The sequence below is a fragment of the Salmo salar genome, chromosome 04 (genome assembly GCF_965601325.2).
Source record: "Salmo salar chromosome 04, fSalSal1, whole genome shotgun sequence".
In the NCBI taxonomy this organism is placed as follows: domain Eukaryota; kingdom Metazoa; phylum Chordata; class Actinopteri; order Salmoniformes; family Salmonidae; genus Salmo; species Salmo salar.
This window is the reverse complement of record NC_138294.1, coordinates 13491870-13518587: the sequence shown is the minus strand read 5'-3', so window position 1 is coordinate 13518587 and position 26718 is coordinate 13491870. Positions and strand designations below refer to the sequence as shown.

Sequence of the window (26718 nt, the reverse complement as noted above, 5' to 3'; positions counted from 1 at the left end):
ATTGTGAGCACTGGTTTATCCATTCAGACAGGTGTTTGAATAATGTGCCTCTCTGTCCAATAAATAATGATTGTCATGAGGCTGAAGGGTGAGGCGCGGGGCTAAGAGGTGAATTTACGACAGCCAAATGTATCTTTCACCTCATTGATCATGAAACGTGAGTGACTCCAAAGAACTCTGCGAACAGGTGCGGTGGCGAGGGGTTGGGGCCCTGGGGTGGTGGCGAGGAGTAGGGGGGAGACGAGAAAGAAAGAGGGGAGTGGAGTAAGAGATAGAGAGAGAGAGAGATGGGACACAGCAAGGGAGTCAGGCAGGTTGGGTGATGGGAATTTGCATAATGAAGAAAAAAAATCTATAATCTGACTCAGAGTTCAGAGGTGGATTCCAAAGGCAGGAGTTGTGTGTTTTCATCCCCCCCGACATGTCTCCAAATCTAACACCGCGGAGTACGGGGGGCACTTGCCCACAGGTGCACTTTGGTGACGCAAACAGCAACCAGTTATGACAGGAAATTTAGAGGCAAGTCATTCGGACCCCCACCACCACCAAACCCACTGAGAGAGACGTATGCATAGCGCATACAGTACATAATGTTGTCAGATAGTTCATCCCCGTATCGATTACCAGGCCGGCATGGATGGATCATGTGTTTCTGTGTCTGTTTTTAAATGTTTCTGCTATCGAATACAGCGAGCGCTTGGATCAGATGTCTGTGGCATGTTTAAATACACCGGCATGCTGTCTCTCATTCCTTCTCTCTCTCTCATCCCCCCTTCTCACCATCATTCCCTCTGTCTCTTAAACATACAGCTTCTATCTCTCATAAACACACGCACACACACAAAATGCACATTGTCTAGGACCTAGGCCTATATCTCACAAACACACAATTTCTCTTTCTCACACGTACACAGCCTCTGTCTATCCCTCTCTCTATCAATGTGTGGATGACAACAGTTTAATATGACCCAGGGGGAATGAAGGCAGTTGCCGTTACAAGCCTGATAATTTGTCAAGTGACGAGTTAATGAGAGGGTCATGGGAGCTTTGGCCACAGACACACCGGAATGTTGGGAACAGCCAATCACAGGACACAGTCAATTCCATATAACTTTATTTATTCCCATCAGGAGTGACTTTAAAAATCATTTTAGACATGTTTGCATTGTTAAGAGAAAGACATAGTGTTGAGGTTGATGCAGTCTCAAATCCTAATTTAGCCTCATCCTTATTTTGTGTACTGTTTTGAAAAAAATAAATGTCTACAGTACATGACACTAACATAACAATAGGTATCTAATACAGAAGCATGTAACAAAAGTTTCCCATAACAAATGTCTAATATCTCAATATTGACCAAATATGCAATCTGTCATAACTTCACAAAACAATTGCAAATAGGAGCACTAAATAACTCTGATTTATGCTGGTAGTGTGGTAGAAACGTTGTTTGTAGTTTACATAAAGTATAGTGATGAATAAACTATAATTTACACATTTTGATAGAAAATTATATACTGTATGTGTGGCGTAGATCTTTTTTAGCAGAAAAAGCGCAATGACATTCGATTCAATGCCTAAGATTTAATCATTGGTTCTGCTCTCGATTAGTCAGCCTCTTTTCATTGTAGTGCTTTTTGCGCAAGCGGTTATATCCTTCATCACAGGGGAGAGAAGAGCCGATTTCAACAGGTCCCACTAAGACAAACAAAGAACCACACCCGGTATTGTATGACAGGTAGCTATGTCTAAACATATTATTTTCAAAAATAGCATCTTCACGGATATCAATCACCGTCCATTCAGGGAGAAAATACCATGCATGCTTCCTCGTTCTGCTGCTGGCATCGCAGCAAAAAACAAAATGGCTTTACAATGCTGCTAGCTAGCTAACCTAACGTTAGGCCTGGAAAGCTGCGTTTAGTCGGACACTGCAGCTAGTCAATGTGGAACGTATTTATCCGCAAACGTAAGTTATAAAACGACAGGAATGTATTTGCACGAGTGCACAGCTGGTTGGTACTAGCCAATAAAATGGACATTACAGGAGCTTGCTGATTAGGTTAGCTAACTAGCATTGTAACTAAATGTCCTCATTTCAACTGGTTAGCATCAGATCGAACCAAGGCGTTTGTATTTAAACGGCATTTGACATCTGGTGCAGTTTGTATATAATGTATAGGCTAACTTTACAGTACAGTTAGAGAAAGTCGTGTTTTATATTAGCGATCTAACTCATGTAAATGAATCACCGGCCGTCTACAGCCATGTTGCTAGTAGCCCAATGGACTAGAAGCTAACGTTACTCCGACCTTATAGTACAAGGGCCTTACCGTTACATGTTCTATTTAGAGGCGAATTGGCTCTGGCAGCCAAATAATCCATCTAAATGTGAATCGATTCTCAATTGCGGTATGGTTATAGAAACATAAATCTTTGTACTTTCATAACACATCAAAACAATTTCACAAAAGGAACATATGCAGTTACTAATTCAAAGATCGGCTTTGGGCAAAAATAACGTATTCAAACGGTATAACTGATCAATGCACCATCATACCAGGTCTTTTAATGCTTAAAAACAAAACTGGATTAATGAGATATTTGACCAAAGTGCCATTTCTCCAAAAACAAATCCTTTGAAATGACGTCAACACATATGTAGTTACTGGCTAGCTTAGCTAACGAACTAGCTACATCTGTTTCGGTGCGCGTGACCAGAATGACGCAATATTAACCACAAGGCACACCCCATTTCTCTTTTGAAAATTGAGAAAAGGGGCGGAGTTGGACCGGGTTAACGCAGTTGCAGGTGAAAGTATCTTTCAGTGACAACAGGTTTGTGGCGTCCGTCTTCTGTTAATACTCAGGTGTTCGGAGATGCAGATGGCTAATTAGCACAGAGTTGGCTCTGGCGTTTACCGTAAATGAGCACTGTAACGTGGAAATATGGCAGTGTGGGAAACCAAACCCTATAAAGGTGTGTAGTACTTTTACCTTTTTGTTTTATGAACATTATTTCTCGTTGATATGAAAGATACGTTCTGTATGTTTCCAAAACTGTACTGCAAGTGATGCATGTTAAAGTTTAGAAAAAGTGGCCTTTTATGGCCAGACATATGATCATCCAGTGGAGGCTGGTGGGAGGAGTTATAGGAGGACACTCATTGTAATGGCTGGAATTAAATTAATGGCACATAGTCAAACGTGGTTTCCATATGTTTGTGTTTGATACCGTTGCATTTATTTCATTCTAGCCATTATAATGAGCCCGTCCTTAAAGGTAGTTAGCCTCTATCAATGGAGTATGTTCCTAGTTACTGCACCCATGGTCATTTGATCAGAATCCTATATACTTGTCCTTTCTTATGCATAGAACTTCTCCTCTTTGAGACTGATGCATGATTCCAACCCAGATTAGCTTCTAATTAACCTATCCCTAATATCCACACAAGCTTGCTTGATCAGTGGACTAAATCTGTGCAGGATGCTGATGGACTTCTCAATTACAAGATAGACTATCATCAGACTCTAATGGCAAGATGGAGTTTACTCATTGACTCCTTAAGGTGTCAGCGTGCTTCAGTTTGACTGGCGTCTATGCAAACCGAACGAGTGTGCTCACATACTCCCTTAAAATACCTTTCTATTGAAAAATTTGAAAAGGGCGGCAATAGCACTCCGTCCATTTTTTGAGACGCCGGAGCCAGTATACACTTCCTCAAAATAGTCAGAATTAATCTAAGATAACTCAAGAAATCGGTCATTAATTGTAGTCTTTTTTGCAGAGAAGATCTTAGTCGCCCAATTTTACATCTAACTAAGATGTTTGGTGCAGTATCTCTCAATGAAAAAATGTGCATGAAAATGAGTTGAATGACAACAAAGACTTCATTGAAAAATCCCTACTGTTGACCAGGCACAAATGAAAGGGGTGTGGACTAGAGGTCGACCGATTAGGATTTTTCAACGCCGATACCGATTATTGGAGGACCAAAAAAAGCCGATACCAATTAATCAGCTGTTTTTTTATGTTTTTTATTTTTTGAAATAATGACAATTACAACAGTACTGAATGAACACTTATTTTACCTTAACACATCATTTTACCTTAATACATCAATAAAATCAATTTAGCTTCAAATAAATAATGTTCAATTTGGTTTAAATAATGCAAAAACAAAGTGTTGGAGAAGAAAGTAAAAGTGCAATATGTGCCATGTAAAAAAGCTAACGTTTAAGTTCCTTGCTCAGAACATGGGAACATATGAAAGCTGATGGTTCCTTTTAACATGAGTCTTCAATATTCCCAGGTAAGAAGTTTTAGGTTGTAGTTATTATAGGGGACTATTTCTCTCTTTACGATTTGTATGTCCTATACCTCTGACTATTGGATGTTCTTATAGGCACTTTAGTATTGCCAGTGTAACAGTATAGCTTCCGTCCTTCTCCTCGCTCCTACCTGGGCTCGAATCAGGAACACATCGACAACAGCCACCCTCGAAGCAGCGTTACCCATGCAGAGCAAGGGGAACAACTACTCCAAGTCTCAGCGCGAGTGACGTTTGAAACGCTATTAGCGTGCACCCCGCTAACTAGCTAGCCATTTCACATCAGTTACACCAGTCTAATCTTGGGAGTTGATAGGCTTGAAGTCATAAACAGCGCAATGCTTGAAGCATTGCGTAGAGCTGCTGGCAAAATGCACGAAAGTGCTGTTTGAATGAATGCTTACGAGCCTGCTGGTGCCTACCACCGCTCAGTCAGACTGCTCTATCAAATCATAGACCTAATTATAATATAATAAACACACAGAAATACGAGCCTTAGGTCATTAATATGGTCGAATCCGGAAACTATCATCTCGAAAACAAACTGTTTTTTCTTTCAGTGAAATACGGAACCGTTCCGTATTTTATCTAACGGGTTGCATCCCTATGTCTAAATATTCCTGTTACATTGCACAACCTTCAATGTTATGTCATAATTACGTAAAATTCTGGCAAATTAGTTCGCAACGAGCCAGGCGGCCCAAACTGTTGCATATACCCTGACTCTGCGTGCAATGAATGCAAGAGAAGTGACACAATTTAATGTTAGCAGGCAATATTAACTAAATATGCAGGTTTTAAAATATATAGTTGTGTATTGATTTTAAAGAAAGGCATTGATGTTTATGGTTAGGTACATTGGTGCAACGACAGTGCTTTTTTCGCAAATGCGCTTGTTAAATCATCACCTGTTTGTCAAAGGCTGTGATTCGATGAGAAATTAACAGGCACCGCATCGATTATATGCAACGCAGGACACGTTAGATAAACTAGTAATATCATCAACCATGTGGAGTTAACTAGTGATTATGTTAAGATTGATAGTTTTTTTATAAGATAACTTTAATGTTAGCTAGAAACTTACCTTGGCTTCTTACTGCCCTCGCGTAACAGGTAGTCAGCCTGCCATGCAGGCTCCTCGTGGAGTGCAATGTAAGGCAGGTGGTTAGAGTGTTGGACTAGTAACCCGAAGGTTGCAAAAACGAATCCCCCCCTGAACAATGGAGTTAACCCCCGTTCCTAGGCCGTCATTGAAAATAAGAATGTGTTCTTCATCTGACTTGCCCAGTTAAATAAAGGCGTAAAAATAAATAAAATAAAAAAGGTAAATCGGTGGCCAAAAATACAGATTTAGCGATTTGTTATGAAAACTTGAAATCGGCCCTGATTAATCGGTCGACCTCTAGTGTGGACTTTGGCTACAACCGACTTCGGCTTGTTCGTCTGTGCCCGAACAACCGAAGAACTGTACTGAAGTCCAAAACGAACAAAAACGTCAATGTCATCATAATACATGCACAAACTCTTCTGAACTGTTTCGGCTGAGAAGCATGCGGACGCCTTTACAATTGAATCATCTGAAATCGGTGTAAAAAATAATGCTGTTTGGCGTTCTATAGAATTTATGTATAGTAATTTTTCCCTTAATATTCCTTGTTTCAGGTTAACATCATATCAAATTGTACATATTTTTGAATACAAGCAAGAATCAAGATTACATAAAACATAACGTAAGCAACAGAAAACAAACGTGACAGGGCTGGTTGGTATACCATGTTTTACATTAGAAACTGGGTGGTTCGAGGCCTGAATTTTGATTGGTTGACAGCTGTGGTATATCACGAGAATAAGGCATGTCTGGGGGTTGTGGTATATGGCCAATGTACCATGGCTAAGGCCTGTATCCAGGCACTCCGTGTGTGTCGTGCTTAAGAACAGCCCTTAGCCATGGTATATTGGCCATACACCACACCCCCTCTTCCCTTATTGCTCAAATATACCGGTATTTGGTGTACGGACCGGTTTGCGTTTTTACATTACCTTCTATAACGATGTTTGGTTTGTTAAATCTGATACGCCATGTGTAATGTCCATTTTATAGTTTACTCCACTACTTGAGTCATCTCTTTCCACTCTCTTTCTGTGCTGCTTTCCACACAGACATAGCCCCGCTAGCTAATAAATGTACTGAGTCAGAGAAAATGTAACTAGCTATACAGCCTGATAATACCAGTGATGGTGTAGACCTAAATCAGAATGTTTGTGCAACAGTATCTTCTAAATCAGAGGGATACGTGAAGCCTGAGTATGTTAGCTAAATGCAGTAGGTAAGAGAATATTAAATGTAGCCAAAGATTATAGGGTCCCCTAGGAACACTTATATTATTATTTGGTTGCTACCCTGTCTCGTCCCTGGCATTTTTGTTAATTTCCATGTCATCCAACACTGTATTCAAAGTGTCCGCTATTATATTCTCATTATAGAATTTGAATAATACATTTCCATGATTCCAACAGTTCACCGACGTGAACGTTTTGTTTAGGTCCACACAGTCCCTTAACTTCTATGGGCTACGTGGGCCCACCTGCGGGACACAGCCAGTGAAATATCAGGGCGGCAAATTCAAAAACAACAAAATGTCATAATTCAACTTTCTCAAACATACAACTATTTTACACCATTTTAAAGATACACTTCTCCTTGATGTAACCACATTGTCCGATTTCAAAAAGGCTTTACAGCGAAAGCAAAACATTAGATTATGTTAGGAGAGTACATAGACAAAAATAATCACACAGCCATTTTCCAAGCATGGACGTGTGTCAATAAAACCCAAAACACAGCTAAATGAAGCACTAACCTTTGACGATCTTCATCAGATGACACTCCTAGGACATTATGTTACACAATACATGTATGTTTTGTTCGATAAAGTTCATATTTATATCCAAAAACAGCATTTTACATTGGCGCGTGATGTTCAGAAAATGTATTCCCACCAAAACGTCCGGTGAATGTGCACATCAATTTACAAAAATACTTATCATAAATGTTGACAAAATATATAACAATTATTTAAAGAATTATAGATAGACTACTCCTGGATGCAACCGCTTTGTCAAATTTTAAAATAGCTTTACGGAGAAAGCACATTTTTCAATATTCTGAGTACATAGCTCGCCATCACAGCAAGCTATACAGACACCCGCCAAGTTCGGGGCAACCTAAAGTCAGAATTAGTATTAGAAATTTTCTCTTACCTTTGCTGATCTTCGTTAGAATGCACTCCCAGGACTGCTACTTCCACAAGAAATGTTGTTTTTGTTCGAAATAATCCATATTTATGTCCAAATACCTCCGTTTTGTTTGTGCGTTCAGAGCACTATCCAAAGGCATAACGCGCGAGCGCGGTACCAGAGACAAAGTCAAAATGTTCCATTACCGTACTTGGAAGCATGTCAAACGCTGTTTAAAATCAATCTTTATGGTATGTTTTACGTAAAATTGCGATAATATTCCAACCGGACTATAGCGTATTCATTCAAGGAGAAAAAGAAGGAACGGCGCCCTCGCGTGACCGCGCATGTCCACAGGCAGTCCACTTAGTAACTGAGCTCCTATTATCTGCCCAGTAACAGGAGAAGGCTGAAACAACTTTCTGAAGGCTTTTGACAGCCAATGGAAGCCTTAGGAAGTGCAACGTAACCCCACGGATACTGTAGTTTCGAAAGGGACTTGAAAGAACTGCAATTCTCAGATCCTCCACTTCCTGGTTGACTTTTTCTCAGGTTTTTGCCTGCCATATGAGTTCTGTTATACTCACAGACACCATTCAAACAGTTTTAGAAACTTCAGTGTTTTCTATCCAAATCTACTAATAATATGCATATTCTAGTTTCTGGGCCAGAGTAGTAACCTGTTTAAATTGGGAATGTTTTTCATCCGGCCGTGAAAATACTGCCCCCTAGCCCAGACAGGTTAAGGGGGCAAGGTAAATGCCAATAAATACACAGCCATTCTGAGTGAGTGATCACCGTCAACCTATGGTGAAGAATTTCTATCCTGGTGGGAGTAGTCATCTTGGAAGAGACCATGTCCCCATCCACAGGGCACGAGTGGTCACTAAATGGTTTGTTGAATGAAAACGATGTGAACCATATGTTATGGCCATCTGTCACCAGATCTCAACCCAATTCTACACCACCATCAACAAAACACCAAATGATGGAATTTCTTGTTGAAGAATGGTGTTGCATCCCTCCAATAGAGTTCCAGACACTTGTAGAATCTATGCCAAGGCGCGTTGAAGCTGTTCTGACGGCTCGTGGTGGTCCACCGCCCTATTAAGACACTTTATGTTGGAATTTACTTTATTTTGACAGTATATAACATGATTATGTTTTTATTACATGAACAAAAATAAACATTCTTTCTTATTACCCATGACACTTCTCAGGGTATCTGCAAGATTAAGGGAAAGATAGCATGAAGGGGTGCCATATTTCCCCCGTCTTTGTTCTCAAGTATGGAATTTGTTTTCTCCAGTGGCAGCCTTTTAAATATCTCGTAATACCACTGATTTTTATAGTAGGTTGCTGGTCTTTTATCCAATTCAAAATATATATATTTTTTGGGAGATTGAATTGTGTAAGTAATGGCCTGTTTTCTGTGACACCTAATACAAGTAGCTACGGGTCCATTCTTCTAGGACATCTTAACATACCCTTCAGCTCAGTTTAGACATTCTCCCAGATAATTGTCAGTGTGGTGGGCCTGAAACAAGTGCCATTGGGTACCTTTCATTGTTGTACTTATTTTTGTACTTACACATGTTATTCTTTTATTGGCCTTTGTATTAAATTGATGGTAAGTCTAATGGTGTTGAATAGTTAACATTGCTTTGCTTTTCCACCCTGAAAAAGAGCATGACTGCAAGATGTTTAAGAGAAGATGATGGAATTTTCCCTCCCCTAACCACTCAATTTAAAAGGAAACAAAAACAGTGAAATCATAGACATTTCTCACTGCGTAGGGACCGCCTCCTGTAAGAGAACTAAAAGAAGAAATAATACAAGTAAATCAAATTTAAGGAGGCCCAGCATCTGTAATCCTGTTTCTGCTTTCCACCTCTCAGTATCGCATTGCTCACAGAAAGTCGATCCCAGCTCTACCCTCTATCAGCTTGGGCAGATAGGGCAGCCAGCGCCTTCGGTACCATAGGCCGGGGAACCCCGTTCCTCTTCGGACCGGCCGCGGCTATCAGCCTGGCCCAGATCGAAGCCCAGCTAGCTCTGCACCAACTGAGCATCATCGCCGCTGCCAGTAACCACGGCAACCAGCAACTGGCCCTGCTCAACCTTCTCCAGCAAGCAGCTGCCAACAACATCGCTCAGCCGCTCGCCCCCATCATGTACCAGCCTCAGCAACGGGGGGCGCCCTTCAACAGGCCCAGGATCATGCCATACCAACAACAACAACCGGGGCACTCTACGGACGGCAACAACATGGCCCAGATGAACAGCTACCAGGCGGGTCAGTTCCCGCCGCAAACACGGCTACCCGAGGAGCTGGAGTCGGCGATCTCTGTCCGCGTTCAGGGCGGGAGGGACGAGGACCACCGACTACTCAACCAGAATACCCATATCTCCCGGCAGCATTGTGTAGACCCCCGCCTGCATGGGGACGGTCAGGGTGAGAGTTCAGAGACTGGCTATTCTAACAGCAACAACCTTGTCTCGCTCTCCTGCGATGACCAGCAGAATCAGATGCAAGATGTGGACTGGTCTAACTACCAGACTCCCAGTAAACTCTTTGGTCTCAATCAGCAGCAGCACCTTCAGCAATCCTCCCACTCTCATGCTAACCCCAACAGTGGGCATTCAGGAGGGGGCATGCAAAGTTGGAATGCTCCTGTTTCTGAACCGGGTCGTCCACCGGGTGGAAACATGCAGGGTCTGTACGTACCCGAGAGCGCAGGCAGTATCCTGGCCGGCTTCGGCTTGTCAAACGATGACCTGGAGGTTCTCAGCCACTACCCTGATGACCAACTAACTCCAGACACTCTGCCCTTCATCCTACGTGACATACAGATACACAAAACAAACAGAAACACAGGCCCTCCTGCGTTCTCTCAAACTCTCCCTGCTATTCCTAACCTGCCGCCACCGCCTAGTCTTTCTTCACCACAGCGGCATCCTGCACATTCATGTACGACCAACATCCCAAGTTTTCTGAGTGTGACGCAAACGGCGGGTAAAGTTATCGACTACGGCCACGCGAGTAGGGCGGCGGACGAGGGTAGAGACTCTTACAAACGCGAGCTACCGCCTAAGGAGAGAGCGACTAAACCAGAGTCAAAGCCCACCGGTTCGTCTTTGAAACGTAAAGCTGAATCCCCAAGGCGGCACCACTCGCACGACGACTCCTCCGACTCAAAGAAAGACAAAGACTACAGGAGGCGTGCCCCAATCCCCGACGCTCAGAAGCACAAAAGAACGCCCGTCAGAGAGCCGCCATCGAGATCTCGTTCGGAGCGCGAAGGGTCGAGAACAAGGCCACAGTTCGAAGCCAGGAGTGAGTCGTCAAAATCAACCAGACCCTCCGGTGCCAAACGCAGCTCTAGCGCCACCAAGAGGCTCCCAACACCCACCATGATAGGTGATTTCTTGGCGGACCCTCCGAAGTTGTATCCCCACACCTGCTCCCTGTGCGACATGCAATGTGAACGGGCTAAGGTGAGTACCGTACCTGTACCGCACACGTTGTTCGCCAAGCAGAGATTTTATTTTTGTTAAATGGATACTTCAGGATTTTGGAGTCCGATGAACTCGTGGATACCATTTGTTGTCTCTGCGTCCAGTTAAGAAGTTGCTAATTAGCGTTAGCGCAATAGTGAAGTTTTTGGCAACTGCTAGCATGCTAGTAGGTACCATAGACTTCCAGTTGTTGTGCTAATGCTAGTTGTCTTTGGCTCGCAAAGCTACTTCTACTTCTAACTTTCATCATAGTGGATACAGAGAAATGGTATCAATGAGTTCCTCTGGCTCTTGGGAAGTAGATAAAGAGCTTCATTGCCAAAATCACAAAGTATCCCTTTAAGCTTTTACAAAGGCCCAATGCAGTTAAAGGAAAAATCCACTCAAACTATATTTTGGTATTTGTTTCCATTAGTTCTCTGTTGATACAGTACCACAGTGTTTTGAATGTCAGCAGTCAAGTTTTCAAGATATTGGACTTTCAAGAAGCAAATTGTCTCTTGCCACATTGTCATGATGATGCAAAACCTTTTGGGACTATATCAACAATGGACTAATGAAGAAAGGGAAATAAAAATGTTTTTTGGGGTGGATTTTTACTTTAAACACCATAACCACTTTTACATACACACCAGGCATAAAACACAGTGAAATACATCAGATAATATTTGATTCTACTTACAAAAACAGACATATTTTAAGCAATGGTTAAACAGTTTGTACATTTGGTGAGCTTACACTGATTAAAACACCAGGTTTTCTGAGCAATTTTTCAAATTGGCTGGACATGTAAATACCTTAATCGGCATTCCAGCGGTGATCTGCAGTTGTGCTAGCACCAGCTGAGCGAGCCGCCGTCTTTAGCGAGAGTGAAGTGAGTTCGGAACAACAATGTATGCATCTTTACAAATAGTTTTCACATCCAAACTTTATATGTCCCAAATCAGAATCAAATATGCTTCCCAAAAATAACATGGTCGCTGTGGTACAATGTATATTTTGATTGGCAATTTTCTGCATTTATCAGTGCCATCAGGTAGCCTGATTCCAGATGTGTCCATGTAAACAGCACTATTAGGGAAATCGTTCTTCTTGCAAAGCATGTAAACATTTTTATTAAACTATTTTATTGATCTGACTATCCACAATAATCGCATTATTGTGTGCATCTAACCGTACACAGTGTCTTCTCCTTTCAATCCATTATTTTGCAAATCCATGTATGATTGGTGTTACTGTTGAGGTGTTCAACAACTAAACACTAAAGGAGAATACAAATTTTAAAAACATTTGCTCCCGAAAAAGTAGCCTAACCCAAACTGCTAATGTCGAAGATGATGAAGATTGCAGAAGACATGGATATAACTGCAAAAGTTGAATCTTATTTGTGGTGAAGAGGACTAACTTTACCCAATATTCACTCTTCTGCAGTGTACAAAAACATTATCAATGCTGTTTTAATGCAAGAAACACAATTTTGCCATTTACATTTTTGTTTTTTTACAGGTTGTTGCCAAAATGTGTCTATTTGATATCTTCAAATTTTGAAACTTTCTTTAGTACATGATGAAGTACTATCAATACATATATTTTTGATAGCTTGTTGAGGAATGCATTCAAGATGTGGAAGACCTATACATATCAACAATACCCCTAAATATACATAATACATTTCCACCACTCTCCTTAATGCATACATAAGCATAGGCACTATGGTGGTGTAAATGTGATCCTACCAATCACATCCCTCTGCTGGACTCTGGTAGATATCTAACCATTATTTCTTTATTTTCTTTTGTTTTTTCTTCACAGGACTGGATTGATCACGTGAACACAGTCAACCACACAGCTAGCTGCAGAGATCTGCGCAACAAGTGGGTGTTAAAAAAAAGAAAAGAATTGCTAAAACTATGCTGGCAGTTAAAATTCTTATGTCTATTGAAGAACCCGTGCATCAGTCTAAGTAAAAAAAATATAAAAAAAATCCCATCAAAATCCATCAGTTTAAGATATCAAATATCAGTTGTTGTTTTTTTGTTGCATGGGCTGTGTCTCAATCCATCGCATCCGCCTGTCGGCCTTCCGCATCCGTGATAGGTGGCCGAGCTACAGCATTGTTTATCAGACCATGAGACATCCCGAAAATCGGTCTTCTCACGAAAATGTCTAGCGTCCGAACGGTTTGAGAAGTGTCATGTGACTCGTCTGAAGTCGGTAACGCTGATGTGCCAACTACTGTCTGTAGCGTCTGAACCATTTGAGCTACATACTATGAGCCCACTATGGAAAAGGGTGACTCACGAACACGATGGTGTTCTCCGTTTTGCTCCACGACCTTCTTATATTCTAGATATAGGACAGTCACTTCAAAACCTTATTCTTTACAATTCATTTTTTAACTGCCTTTTTTTTTGCCATTTATGAATGTGTTATTCAATGCATTTCTGTGGGCTATAGGAGGCTTTTTGGGATACTTAAAGGGGTACGAGAAATTCGAAATCAAATAGCTAAATGATCCATGGAATGACCATCTTAAAACAATTCCATATGGTAGCTTAGTACCCCTCCCCCACAACGGTTAACTAGCCCATTAATACTCAGCAATAACCCATTAATAATGTGTAGGACAATGTACTCATGTCTCTTCTTTCCCCCCCAAAGGTATCCAGACTGGAATCCAAATGTCCCAAGGTGAGAGATGTTCCCAAAATGTAGGACTACCTATTTTTCACCTTGATTGTCCAATGGTGCCTTTTTGGGATTGCAACTGACAAACCACCTATCATTTTCCTCTGTTGGTGTTGTATGTCACTGGGTTTTTGAATCACATATAATGTCATATTGTTCTTCTGACTCCTCTTTGCCCCAAACCAGGAGGGACCCGTCTCAAGGTCAGGATGCCTGTGCCACCTGGCATTCCCTAGAACGCTCTCCCTCCCGCTCAGTCTCCCGTTCCCTGTCCTGGTCCCCCTCCCCCACCCCCCCTCCTGACCGAAGCAGAAGGATCTCTCCGCCCACCTCCCATGGACACGCCCCCCACACCTCTGGCCGGCACAGCCCCTCCCAGTCCCATCGGGGTTCTGCCTCCAGCGCTCACAGGCCAGAGAAGAGAACCAGCGAATCCTCAGGTAAGCCTCTTGGCTAGATGCTAATCTGAGCTAGTGGTTGACACGGTTTCCCAGACCCAGATGAAGCGTATTCCTGGAGTGCTAGTCTGTTCGCACTGTAATATATCTGCCCTGTGCCGCATCGTCATAACCCAGACATCATTTGTTACCCCTACCTCCAGGGATATCTACTGTAATATATCAAACTTTTTTTTGTCGCATGCGCCAAATACAGCAAGTGCAGACGTTACCGTGAAATGCTTACTTACAAGCCCTTAACCAACAGTGCCGTTCAAGAAGAATAAAGAAAATATTTACCAAATAAACTAAAGTAAAAAATAACACAATACAATAACGAGGCAATATACAGAGGTTACCGAGTCAGTGTGTGGGAGTACAGGTTAGTTGAGTTAATTTGTACATGTAGGTGGGGGTGAGGTGACTGCATAGATAATAAACAGCAGTGTAACAGTAGCAGTGTACAAAACAAATGGGGGGGGTCAATGTAATAGTCTAGTGGACATTTGATCAATTGTTCAGCAGTCTTATGGCTTGGAAGCTGGTCAGGAGCCTTTTGGTCCTAGACTTGGCGCTAGACACTTTTTGTGTGCTGTAACATTAAAATAAAAACATGAACATTAAAGATGGCACCATGTGGCCATGAGAGGTAAAAGTTTCCCTAGTGCAGTTTAATGAACACAACCTTAAGTAAGCAAATCAAATGTGCATATAAAAGCAACACAAGTAAAGCAATGTGCATGTAAGAACAGTACAACCATATGTAAACACAACCAATGTGCAGGTGTTGATATTAAAATAACACAAAATATGTAAACAAATCAAATGAACACCACTGATTGTATGTCTGTTCTCTCCTTCATAAAGAAATGAGGTGCTGCTGGCCTATCATCCTGTATGTATGCATCTTTGTTCGCTACTTAAACCGGACAAAGTAAATATGCTGACATTTTTACATTTCAATCTCAAGTGATCTGCGATTGGACACAATATGCCCACTGGCACTGAACACTCTGATGGCACGCTGGTTGCCGGGATGCACAAAAGCTTCCAGGAAACCCTGGCAAGGTGAGGCAGCTCTGATGCATGGCCCCTCCCCCACACCAGTGGACCCTCTTCTGCTGGAATAGGTGGCAGAGACAGGTAGAACTTGATCTTTTCTTTCATTCTGTCTTCTAGGGTAGTCAGAATCTGACTCTCTTCACCTCTCTGCTGTCTTGTTGAGAGAATCTTTCTCAGCAACCCAGCCAGGCCCTTCCCCGCCGACGCTGCTGTGTTGGTGGTGGAGGTGCTGCTGGTGCTTTGTGGTTGTTCCCTGACTTGTGCAGCTGCCAGCTTCAAGGCCTCCTGGACACAGCTGTCAGTGTCAACTTTTGCAGCCTCAGGCTCATCTAAAAAGCTCCTTTTGAAGCGGGGGTCAATGAAACAAGCCATGTGAATGACTCTCTTTGCCTTCTCTGTATATCTGTTGTTAAGGTCTTCTCTCATTACCCTTTTCATCTCCTTGGTCCGGGATGGCTCTGTATCCTTTTCCACCAAAACATCACATCTGTAAACTTGCTCAGAGGTTCAAGGAGCTGTCACAGTTGCTCCATGACACTTATGTCGTCATCCTTGGACATCAGATGCCGTGTTCCTCTTTCTCCAGCCAGTGTCACACAGACTGGCTGCTGTTGGCTGAGGAAACGCTCAAGCATCTTGTATGTAGATCCCCATCGGGTCACCGCATCATGGATCAGAGCTTTCTGTGGCATGTTGAGGGCAGCTTGCTTTTCTCTCAGTTATCCCCTTCTCTTCCAGCTCCGTGAGAAGCCTTGGACCAGATGACGGCAGGCCTTGACTGCTGTGTCACCTCTCTGAATTTTCAGAGCCTTTGAGATGGTCAGGTTCAAATGATGGCCAAAGCACCCAAGCAACAGATCTGGGAACTCTTCAAAAGCCTTGATCATGTTTGTTGCGTTGTCTGTGGTTATGCAGACTAGGTCTTTCTTGTTGATTCCCCCACTCTGTTGTGAGCTGAGTGATCTTCTGGGAAGAACTGTGTTTCCAGGCAGTTTGATTCCCGTTGCTAGTCTGGGGTGAGGTAATGGATAGTGAAGCTGATGTAGGGTTGACCACTCCTGCTTTCAGCAGTCCAGAGGTCAGTAGTTGCAGCTAACCATGTGCCTAAAGCCAAACTTTTTACAACATCCGCTTTAACCTGGTTGTACAGGTTTGGGATTTCACTCGTAGAAAATGTTTGTCACTTTGTAGTGAGGCACGGCAACCTTCATCGGCCTCAGAAAGCCAGGCCTCTCAACAATTTGAAATGGCATCATGTCCTTTTCAATGTAATATGCAAGGGCTGCAGTGAGATCTTGAGCATTTTTTTTATGTGGGCGCATAAGCAGCCTGCCTTTTTTTAAATGCATGCTCGAGTGTCTGTCACAACTGTAGAGGAGTGACCATTAGCATCAGTGGGTTTGCCTGCTGTACACCCACTCTGTAAACAAGGGAATAGCAAATGTATTATTATTATTGGTACGTTATAATTATTATTCACACACAATCTTCTGTGTTGCATTTGAGTATATGCAATGACCCCGTGCACAATTTACATAATTTCAAATGAGTCTTAAGACAGTGATAGTAATTGCAATGAGCCCAACAATTGACATAATACAGGAGTCTTGTATAGGAATATATAGTGTTTCTCCTGTTGGAACACTTACAAACAAGTCGACGACTGACGGATTTTAAATGAATGAAATATGTTGGTTGGGCGACTAAACTACATAACGTGTTATCGTGTGCAATGGGCGAATAGAGTCTGCAGACACACGACGCATACAGCAGCAGTTGTGTTTTTACAAGAGTGGTTAAAAGGGAAGGCTTCAGTTTACATTATTGAGAAGCTATTATTAGAAAGTTAGACAGACAAACCATGACATTTTCCCACATCATGCATTCGCTATAAAGTAGTGGGTGGTGGTCACGAAGATGCCTCGAGAGATTTGAAGTGTTGTCCCCTTTTGCAGCAATAAAAAAAAAGTTAGCATGTTCTGCAGACAGGTTGACTATCTTCGATTAAGTTTCCCTCAGCATTCTTGTAAAACACAAAATACGACCACACTTCAGATTTGGTTCTCTTGGAAGGCATACAAATCTTCAGAGCGCTGTCACTGCCTTCCGCCGTGTTTTCACACAAAACCCACGTTCCATGCTGCGTCACTGTTGCTAACTTTGGTTGATATTTACCGTGAGTTTTTCAAACTGGTAATCAAATACGGTTTTAATGATAATTTGAAATGTACCATGGTTTATCGTGAAACCAGTAACTGTTTCATCCCTACTTGGGTGAATGGAGTGAGTCTCTGACAATTTTATGGGCTTTCCTCTGACACCGCCTATTATGGCCTACCCTTACCACCTGGGGGCGGCCCGTCAGGAAGTCCAGGATACAGTTGCAGAAGGTGGTGTTTAGTCCCAGGTTCCTTAGCTTAGTGATGAGCTTTGTGGGCACTATGGTATTGAACGCTGAGCTGTAGTCAATGAACAGCATTCTCACAATAGGTGTTCCTTTTGTCCAGGTGGGAAAGGGCAGTGTGGATTGAGATTGCATCATCTGTGGATCTGTTGGGGCGGTATGCGAATTGGAGTGGGTCTAGGGTATCTGGGAGGATGCTGTTGATGTGAGCCATGACCAGCCTTTCAAAGCACTTCATGGCTGTCGACGTGAGTGCTACAGGGTGGTAATCATTTAGTCAGGTTACCTTCGCTTCTTTGGGCACAGGGACTATGGTGTTCTGCTTGAAACATGTCGGTATTACAGCATCGGTCAGGGAGAGGTTGAAAATATCAGTGAAGACACTTGCCAGTTGGTCTGCGCATGCTTTGAGTATACGACCTGGTAATCCGTCTGGCCCTGCGGCTTTGTGAATGTTGACCTTTTTATAGGTCTTGCTCACATCGGCTACCGAGAGCGTTATCACAGTCATCCAGAACAGCTGGTGCTCTCGTGCATGCTTCAGTGTTGCTTGCCTCGAAGCGAGCATAAAGGGCATTTAGCTCGTCTGGTAGGCTCGAGTGTGGGTTTCCTTTTGTATTCCGTAATAGTTTTCAAGCCCTGCCACAACCGACGGGCGTCAGAGCTGGTGTATTAGGATTCAATCTTAATCCTGTATTGATGCTTTGCTTGTTTGATGGTTCGTTTGAGGTCATTCCTTATTTCTTATACGGGTTCCGATTAGTGTCCCGCTCCTTGAAAGCGGCAACTCTAGCCTTTATGCAGATGTTGCCTCTAGTCTATGGCTTCTGGTTGGAATATGTACGTGGGGATAGAATTATGGTCAGATTTTCCAAAATGGAGGGTGGAGGAAAGCTCTGTATGCATCTCTGTGTGTGGAGTAAAGGTGGTCGAGTTAATTTTTGATTTATGTATTTATTTTCTCTCTGGTTGCACATGTGACATGCTGGTAAAACTGATTTAAGTTTGCCTGCATTAAAGATCCCGGCCACTAGGAGCGCCGCTTCTGAATGAGCATTTTCCTGTTTGCTTATGGCCTTATAGAGTTGGTCTTAGTGCCTGAATCGGTCTGTGGTGGTAAATAGACGGCTTCGAATAATATAGATGAGAACTGTCTTGGTAGATAGTGTGGTCTACAGCTTATCATAAGGTACTCTACCTCAGGCGAGCAATACCTCAAGACTTCTTTAATATTAGACATTGTTCACCAGCTATTATTGACAAAAAGACACACACCCCCACCCCTCGTCTTACCAGACGTAGCTTCTCTGTTCTGCCGGTGCATGGAAAATCCCACCAGTCCTATATTGTCCATGTCGTCGTTCAGCCACGACTCGGTGAAACAAGATTTTACAATATTACAGACATCTGTTACCGCTACCTTCAGGGATATCTACTGTTATATATCTACGTCATTATAACCTGACATCTGTTACCCCTACCTCCAGGGATATCTACTGTAATATATTTACATCATTATAACCCAGAAATCATCTGTTACCCCTACCTCCAGGGATATCTACTGGGAGCTCCTCTCGAGAAGGCCTGAAGCGTTCCAGAAATGACCCCGCCAAGTGTGCAGCTGGCTCTTCCTCAGCTGCCAAACTTGGTGGCCTCGGCAACAGAGCAGGGGTTTCTGGGAAACACGAGTCCGGGAAACGTGAGTCCTATTTGTTTCCGGCGTCCATGTCTGAGAAGCCACATCGTCCAGCTTCCTCTAAGCCGGGCGCCAAGCCAGCATCCGGGAAGGAGACCGCCATAGGACAGGACTCAGAGGTGTGCCCTTCGCAGAGCTTTTGGTTCAATCTTTTGTTTGCTATGCACAGTGTCATTAGGGCTCTTAAGATTAACCTCATTATCAGTAATATTTACTTTCAGTAGTAATACCATTAGGGAAGTTTCACAAATTGAATTGGAACTAACTTATAAGGATAGCAGCTTCTTCACACTCCCATCCAAGCAGTGCTTGTAAATTTTCCTTCCTTGATTTTAGGTCCAGTCCTCCAATGCGCCACAGAAGAAGCCGAATCCAACGCTGCAGAAGAAGAATCCTCCAGGTTCCTACTTGCTCTATCTGACGGGCCTTCCTGTAGATGCCAAGTACCAGGAAGTGGTGTCACTGGTGCAGGCCTTCGGCAAGGTCACCAATGTCCTCATCATCAGGAACGAGGAGGGGGAGGGGAAACAGGGGCAGCCGCAATACAGTAAAGTGAGTATAGATAACCGTGTGAGAGTGTCAAGTTAAGAATCCTACCCTTTAATGTTAAGTGTGGTGTCTTTTTGATAAATATGAAGACATCTTGTTTACCCCCTAGAGTCGATGTCCTGCATAATAATAAAAATCCCCCATCAAAATCCCTCCGTTTTAAGCATTGTTCTGGACTTAACATCCAGTTTATTTGTTTTCCTGTTATAAAAGTTAGATTTTTGAGAGTGAAAACCTGAAAAAACAGGGGAAACCGGAAACCTGGGAAAACTAAACAAGAGAAAATGGAATTTGGGGGAAAAACTTCAACTGATTTTATAGGGCTCAATAAATAGGCTGAAGCATGGGGTTGCCCCTCTGCATTTATTCTATTATCTCAAATGTGATCTTTTAACTGGTTAGCTTCCAAAAAGTAAATGTGGACTGTTGTAACATCTTCAAAGTGCACCAGGCAGAAACATTTGAAGTCTTCCTGAAATCGACCATATTGTTTTGTCGTGGCACAGCACTACATATAAATGACTGCAGCGGAAACACTGATACTTTTCTATATATAGTGTATGTGGACACCCCATCAAATGAGTAGATTCGGCTGTTGCTGCCACACCCGTTGCTGACAGGTGTATAAAACTGAGCACATAGCTATGCAATCTCCATAGACAAACTTTGTCAATAGAATGGCCTTCCTGAAGAGCTCAGTGACTACCAACATGGCACTGTCATAAGATGCCACCTTTCCAACAAGTCAATTGGTCAAATTTCTACCCTGCTAGAGCTGCCCCGGTCAACTGTAAGTAGTGTTATCGTGAAGTGGAAACATCTAGGAGCAACAACTGCTCAGCCGCGACGTGGTAGGCCACACAAGCTCACAGAACGGCACTGCCGAGTGCTGAAGCACGTAGCGCATAAAAATCGTCTGTCCTCGGTTGCAACACACTACCGTGTTTCAAACTGCCTCTAGAAGCAACGTCAGTACAAGAACTCTTCGTTGGGAGCTTCATGAAATGGGTTTCCATGGCCGACAGCCGAACACAAGCCTAAGAACACCATGCGTAATGCCAAGCGTCGGCTGGGGTGGTGTAAAGCTTGCCGTCATTGGAGCAGTGGAAACGCGTTCTCTGCAGTGATGAATCACGTTTTACCGTTTGGCGGATGACAGGAGAACGCTACCTGCCCCAATGCATAGTGCCACATGTAAAATTTGGTGGTGGAGGTATGTTCTGGGGCTGTTTTTCATGGACGATTAGGCCCCTTAGTTCCAGTGAAGGGAGATCTTAACGCTATAGCATACAATGACATTCTAGACTATTCTGTGTTTCCAGCTTTGTGGCAACAGTTTGGGGAAGGCCCTTTACTGTTTCAGCATTACAATACCTCCGTGCGCAATGCGAGGTCCATACAGAAATGGTTTGTCAAGATCGGTGTGGTAGAACTTGACTGGCCTGCACAGAGACCTGCCCTTAACTCTATCGAACACCTTTTGGTATGAATTGGAACGCCCCCTGTGAGCCAGGCCTAATCGTCCAACATCAGTGCCTGACTCACTAATGCTCTTGTGCCATGGACCTCACGAAATGTATTGCGATTCGATGTTCCAAACATAATGCTCACGGTATGTCTGCTGCAAAGGTACAAGAGAGAGCCATGATAAAACAAGTTTTGGATCCATCTGTGTAACCTCTGCCCCTCTTGGTGTCTCTGTTCCTCCAGGCCACTGTTTGCATGCAGAAAGAGCAGGACGCTAAAGCGCTGGCTGAGTGCCTCACTCTCAACATACGGGAACACCCCATCTCTGTCTCTGACCAGGTTTGTCCCTCCCTGCTTACTGTACCAAAGCCACATCAGCTTCTAGCTGGATATTCATCCACTGTACTGTATATCATGTTTCCCTTGTAGTGAGGAAGCTAGTAATGACAGAAAGAGGAGGAGAAAATTAAATATTAAGAAAAAAGTGGTGATTGATCAAATTTAATCTGTTTATTTCTTTGTTTTACAGAATGGCGAGGAGGAGCTTACTTCCTCGATACCTGTCATTATAAAAGGGTAAGTATTATGCATTACCTGTATATACTAGGGTTATCGTTGACCCCTGAACTTTGCCACTTGTGTGTTATTACGGAGGCAATTCTTCACACATTTCACTACTCTCCATAGAGAAGTGATCGGTGCTCCCAAGACACCTGCAGCCCCCACCGAGGCCAACTTGACCATCAAAGGCCCAGGTAAAAAAAACATACAATTAATGTTCTTTTAGAATGCATCCCAAATGGCACCCTATTCCCTATATAGTGCGTTACGTTTCACCAACGCCCTATGTATTCTGCTCAAAAGTATTGCACTAAATAGCAAATAGGGTGCCAGCCTTAGATGTCTTGATTAATATACAACTAATGATGTTTGATAGACCTGATCAATAAGTTTTGAAATTGAATATTATACATTTTTTCCCCCCACAGAAGCCAGCGTTGGTCAGAAGAATTCAAATGAGGTGCTTTATTTTTTTTTCTGTCTCTTATTTGCCAGTATGTCTATTACAATTTTTTTATTAAGTATTTCAATATTATATATCACATCTACAAAAATACAAGTAAGTGACGGTTGTCATGTGTCGAATACAGCAGTGAAATGCTTATTTACAAGCCCTTAACCAACAATGCAGTTCAAGAAATAGTTAAGAAAATATTTACTAAATAAACGAAAGTTAAAAAAAATAATTTAAAAAAAGTAACAGAAGAAAATTACGTAATAGATAATAAACAGCGAGTAGCAGCAGTGTAAAACAAATGGGGGGGGGGGGGGGTCAATGTAAATAGTCTGGGTGGCCATTTGATTAATTGTTCAGCAGTCTTGTGGGTAGAAGCTGTTAAGGAGCCTTTTATTCCTTGACTTGGTGCTTCATTACCGCTTGCTGTGCGGTAGCAGAGAGACCCGTCTATGACTTGGGTGATTTATTTGGGGGGGGGGGGGGGGCCTTCCTCTGACACCACCTAGTATATAGGTCCTGGGTGTCGGGAAGTTTAGTGTTCCAGCATAGTGTTTCAGTTCATCTTTAACACTTTTGAACAATAGAAAACGGAGCCAGCCAGCCAGCCAGCGGTGTCTGAGCTGTAAGATTTAAATGGGTTTCCCAACAGATACACAGGGAGCAGGTGAAGCCAACAAGGAAGAGGAAGAGGGGCTGTAGAGCGGGACAGGTCGAGAGACTCAAAAGACTGCAGAGGGAAAACAAGGTGCAGAACTGAACTGATATCTCATAGGCCCAGGCAGGGGATGCTACATTATGGAACGTTTAGATAGAAATCTATCATGTAGATTAGACTTGATTTAGCCCCGTCAGGACAGGTAGAATAGGAAATTGTGTGACTGTCAGCTCTATTCATGATATCTTTCTATACAACGTTCTGACCGTTTTCTTTTGTTACCTCGCTGAATACTCCACGTCTTGATTATGACGGTCTTTGTCTCCTGTGGTTTGACCTTTTAGAGAGGCATGGTCAAGATTACTGGACTTCCTGAAAGTGGCTGCTCCGAGATTGATATCGCCAAGCTGGCCCAGCCCTTCGGAACACCTGTCAAGATCCTCCTCATCACCAAGCCCAGTGAGGTAGGCACGCTATCCACAATACATCACTCACTTTCACATTGATTTGCATTATGTGGCTTAGGGCAGTGTTTCCCAACCCTGGTCCTCCAGTACCCCAACTGTACACCCTGGACAAGCACACCTGATTCAACTTGTCAACTAATCATCAGGCCCTCAATGAGTTGAACCAAGTATGTTTGTCCAGGGCTACAACAAAAATGTCTGTTGGGGGTACTGAAGGACCAGGTTTGGGAATTTGATTCCCACATAGGACCTGCTGTATATATTGGCAGTGTCAATGTTCTGTCAGATGCTTTGGGTAAAATAGTCAGTATAATGGCGATATCATGATTTTCACCGATTTTAAACAATATAACTTGTATACCCAATATGACTGACTGTTGCTGACCGTTTGTCTGTTTGTGGTCCAGGCTCTGGTCACCATGCAGGATGTGGAGTCAGCCCAGGAGATGGTGAAAGTTTACAATGACATGCCTGTCTGCATCAACGATTCTGTTCTGAACATGAGCCTGCTTCCAAACCTCCTGGTGGACTTCAACAGACCGGTAAGATACTGTGGCTTGATTGACTGATCCCTATTAGCGCCTAGTGGAGCACAGGGCCTGAACAGTGCATCTCCAGCGTCCTCTGTTCTGGGCAGTTTTCTTCAGTTAATTCCAGGTGGTTGCTGCAGGGTATGATGATAAATGTTCACTATGAAAAGAGTGTTTATGCACATTCAACTTCTTTTTCACTGATCTGATTCAGTGATGACATAAATAACTTTTCATTCCATTTTATTACCACAGGTGGCACTTTTCCATTCATTGATGGGACCCAGGAATCCTGTTAGCGTGAGTATTTTACTGTTTCTTCAGCTAACCTAAAAGGCTCTTAATAATAGCGTTGTTGCTACCCCAAGGAAAAGGTAGAAAAACACAGGCAATCTCCTTCACTGTAGCCAACGTGAGTAAAACATTTAAACGTGTTAACCCTCGCAAGGCTGCAGGCCCAGACGGCATCCCCGGCCGCGTCCTCAGAGCATGCGCAGACCAGCTGGCTGGTGTGTTTACAGACATATTCAATCCATCCTTATCCCAGTCTGCTGTCCCCACATGCTTCAACAGGGCCACCATTGTTCCTGTTCCCAAGAAAGCTAAGGTTACTGAGCTAAATGACTACTGCCCTGTAACACTCACTTCCGTCATCATGAAGTGCTTTGAGAGACTAGTCAAGGACCATATCACCTCCACCCTACCTGACACCCTAGACCAACTCCAATTTGCTTACCGCCCCAATAGGTCCACAGACGACACAATCGCCTGCACACTGCCCTAACCCATCTGGACCAGAGGAATACCTATGTAAGAATGCTGTTCAAGATTGGCAAATTGGCCACTGGCGCCCTGTGCTCTTCACAGATGAAAGCAGGTTCACACTGAGCACGTTCTGCTGCCTGCAACATCCTCCAGCATGACCGGTTTGGCGGTGGGTCAGTCATGGTGTGGGGTGGCATTTCTTTGGGGGGCCGCACAGCCCTCCATGTGCTCGCCAGAGGTAGCCTGACTGCCATTAGGTACCGAGATGAGATCCTCAGACCCCTTGTGAGACCATATGCTGGTGCGGTTGGCCCTGGGTTCCTCCTAATGCAAGACAATGCTAGACCTCATGTGGCTGGAGTGTGTCAGCAGTTCCTGCAAGAGGAAAGCATTGATGCTTTGGACTGGCCCGCCTGTTCCCCAGACCTGAATCCAATTGAGCACATCTGGGACATCATGTCTCGCTCCATCCACCAACGCCACGTTGCACCACAGACTGTCCAGGAGTTGGCGGATGCTTTAGTCCAGGTCTGGGAGGAGATCCCTCAGGAGACCATCCGCCACCTCATCAGGAGCATGCCCAGGCGTTGTAGGGAGGTCATACAGGCACGTGGAGGCCACACACACACTACTGAGCCTCATTTTGACTTGTTTTAAGGACATTACATCAAAGTTGGATCAGCCTGTAGAGTGGTTTCCAAATCCAGACCTCCATGGGTTGATAAATTGGATTTCCATAGATTATTTTTGTGTGATTTTGTTGTCAGCACATTCAACTATGTAAAGAAAAAAGTATTTAATAAGATTATTTCATTCATTCAGATCAAGGATGTGTTGTTTAAGTGTTCCCTTTATTTTTTTGAGCAGTATATATTTGTATGTACATATTTGTATTCATTCCTTTACACTTGTGTGTGTGTGTGTATAAGTATAGTTGTTGTGAAGTTGTTAGGTTATATTACTTGTTAGATATTACTGCATGGTCGGAACTAGAATCACAAGCATTTTGCTACACTTGCATTAACACCTGCTAACCATGTGTATGTGACAAATAAATTTGATTTGATTTTGGTTTGATTAAGACCTGCATGTTAAAACATGATTTAACCTAATTAAATGAATCACACCCAAGAGCATATATTATTGCAGAGTCCCTTTACAATTTCTAACAACTATTTATAAAGTTGAGCTTCTTCTAAGAATTGGTACAAGTAAAGTTGTTTGTAATTGATGAATACATTTCAATGTTTCCTATACGTCCTGCAGGAGGTGGGAGGTGATGATGACTGGAACCGTCTCCTGGTTGTCAGTAACATCCCGGCAACACCCTCCGGCCCAACAGAGATCCAGAAACTGGTCCAGCGCTTCGGCACAGTCCAACAGACTCTGGCACTCAAGGACAAGGTGAGGGACCTGTAGGTGGGGAGGGGTGTCTTTGTGCTCAAGTGTCTGTCAAGGGGAGGGACATCTTGGTGAGGAACGTTTGTTTTTGTGGGGTTTAAGTGTTTGTGTGTTCAAGTGTCTTGCATCTACCCTGCCTTCAGGAATTCCACACCATCCATCCAATCCTGTTTTCTTTACCCCATGCAGATCATCTTTGAGATGGGAACAGCAGACATGGCCAAGAGTGTCTTCAACCGCTTCCAGAAGTTTCCCTGCATTGTTCAGAACAACAAGCTCGCCTTCTCCTGGAAACCTGATCCCAAGATTGATCTACCTAAAGTCGACATTTCCGCTGCCGGCTCAACGGCTTCAACTGGTGGCAATGACTCCCAGACTGCAGAGACTACTATGCCCCCTGGTGGCCAGGAGGACTCACTGTCTCAGTCAGGATTAAAGGTGGAGTCAGGAACAGGGGTTGAACGGGAGGCAGGAGGTTCAGCCAGGAAATGA

General features: G+C 43.3%; 1 protein-coding gene across 7 annotated transcripts; it reads left to right on the top strand.

Moving 5' to 3' along the window:
- Positions 1-1597: 1597 nt before the first annotated feature.
- LOC106602204 (zinc finger protein 638) lies at positions 1598-26718 on the top strand. 7 transcript variants are annotated; one of them, XM_082974119.1, is made up of 18 exons: positions 1606-1738; positions 2871-2980; positions 9467-11066; positions 12900-12961; positions 13749-13778; positions 13962-14215; positions 19231-19493; positions 19711-19926; positions 21634-21729; positions 21920-21966; positions 22078-22145; positions 22380-22411; positions 23058-23153; positions 23408-23527; positions 23938-24072; positions 24316-24360; positions 26092-26229; positions 26416-26718. In XM_082974119.1, exons 3-18 carry the CDS (start codon positions 9741-9743, stop codon positions 26716-26718), a joined length of 3231 nt encoding a protein of 1076 aa, XP_082830245.1. In that variant the 5' UTR covers positions 1606-1738; positions 2871-2980; positions 9467-9740. The 7 variants fall into 7 exon arrangements, with proteins under 7 accessions (XP_082830242.1, XP_082830247.1, XP_082830245.1 ...); XM_082974116.1 differs by lacking the exon at positions 2871-2980 and having other exon boundaries at positions 1598-1738; XM_082974118.1 differs by lacking the exon at positions 2871-2980 and having other exon boundaries at positions 9255-11066.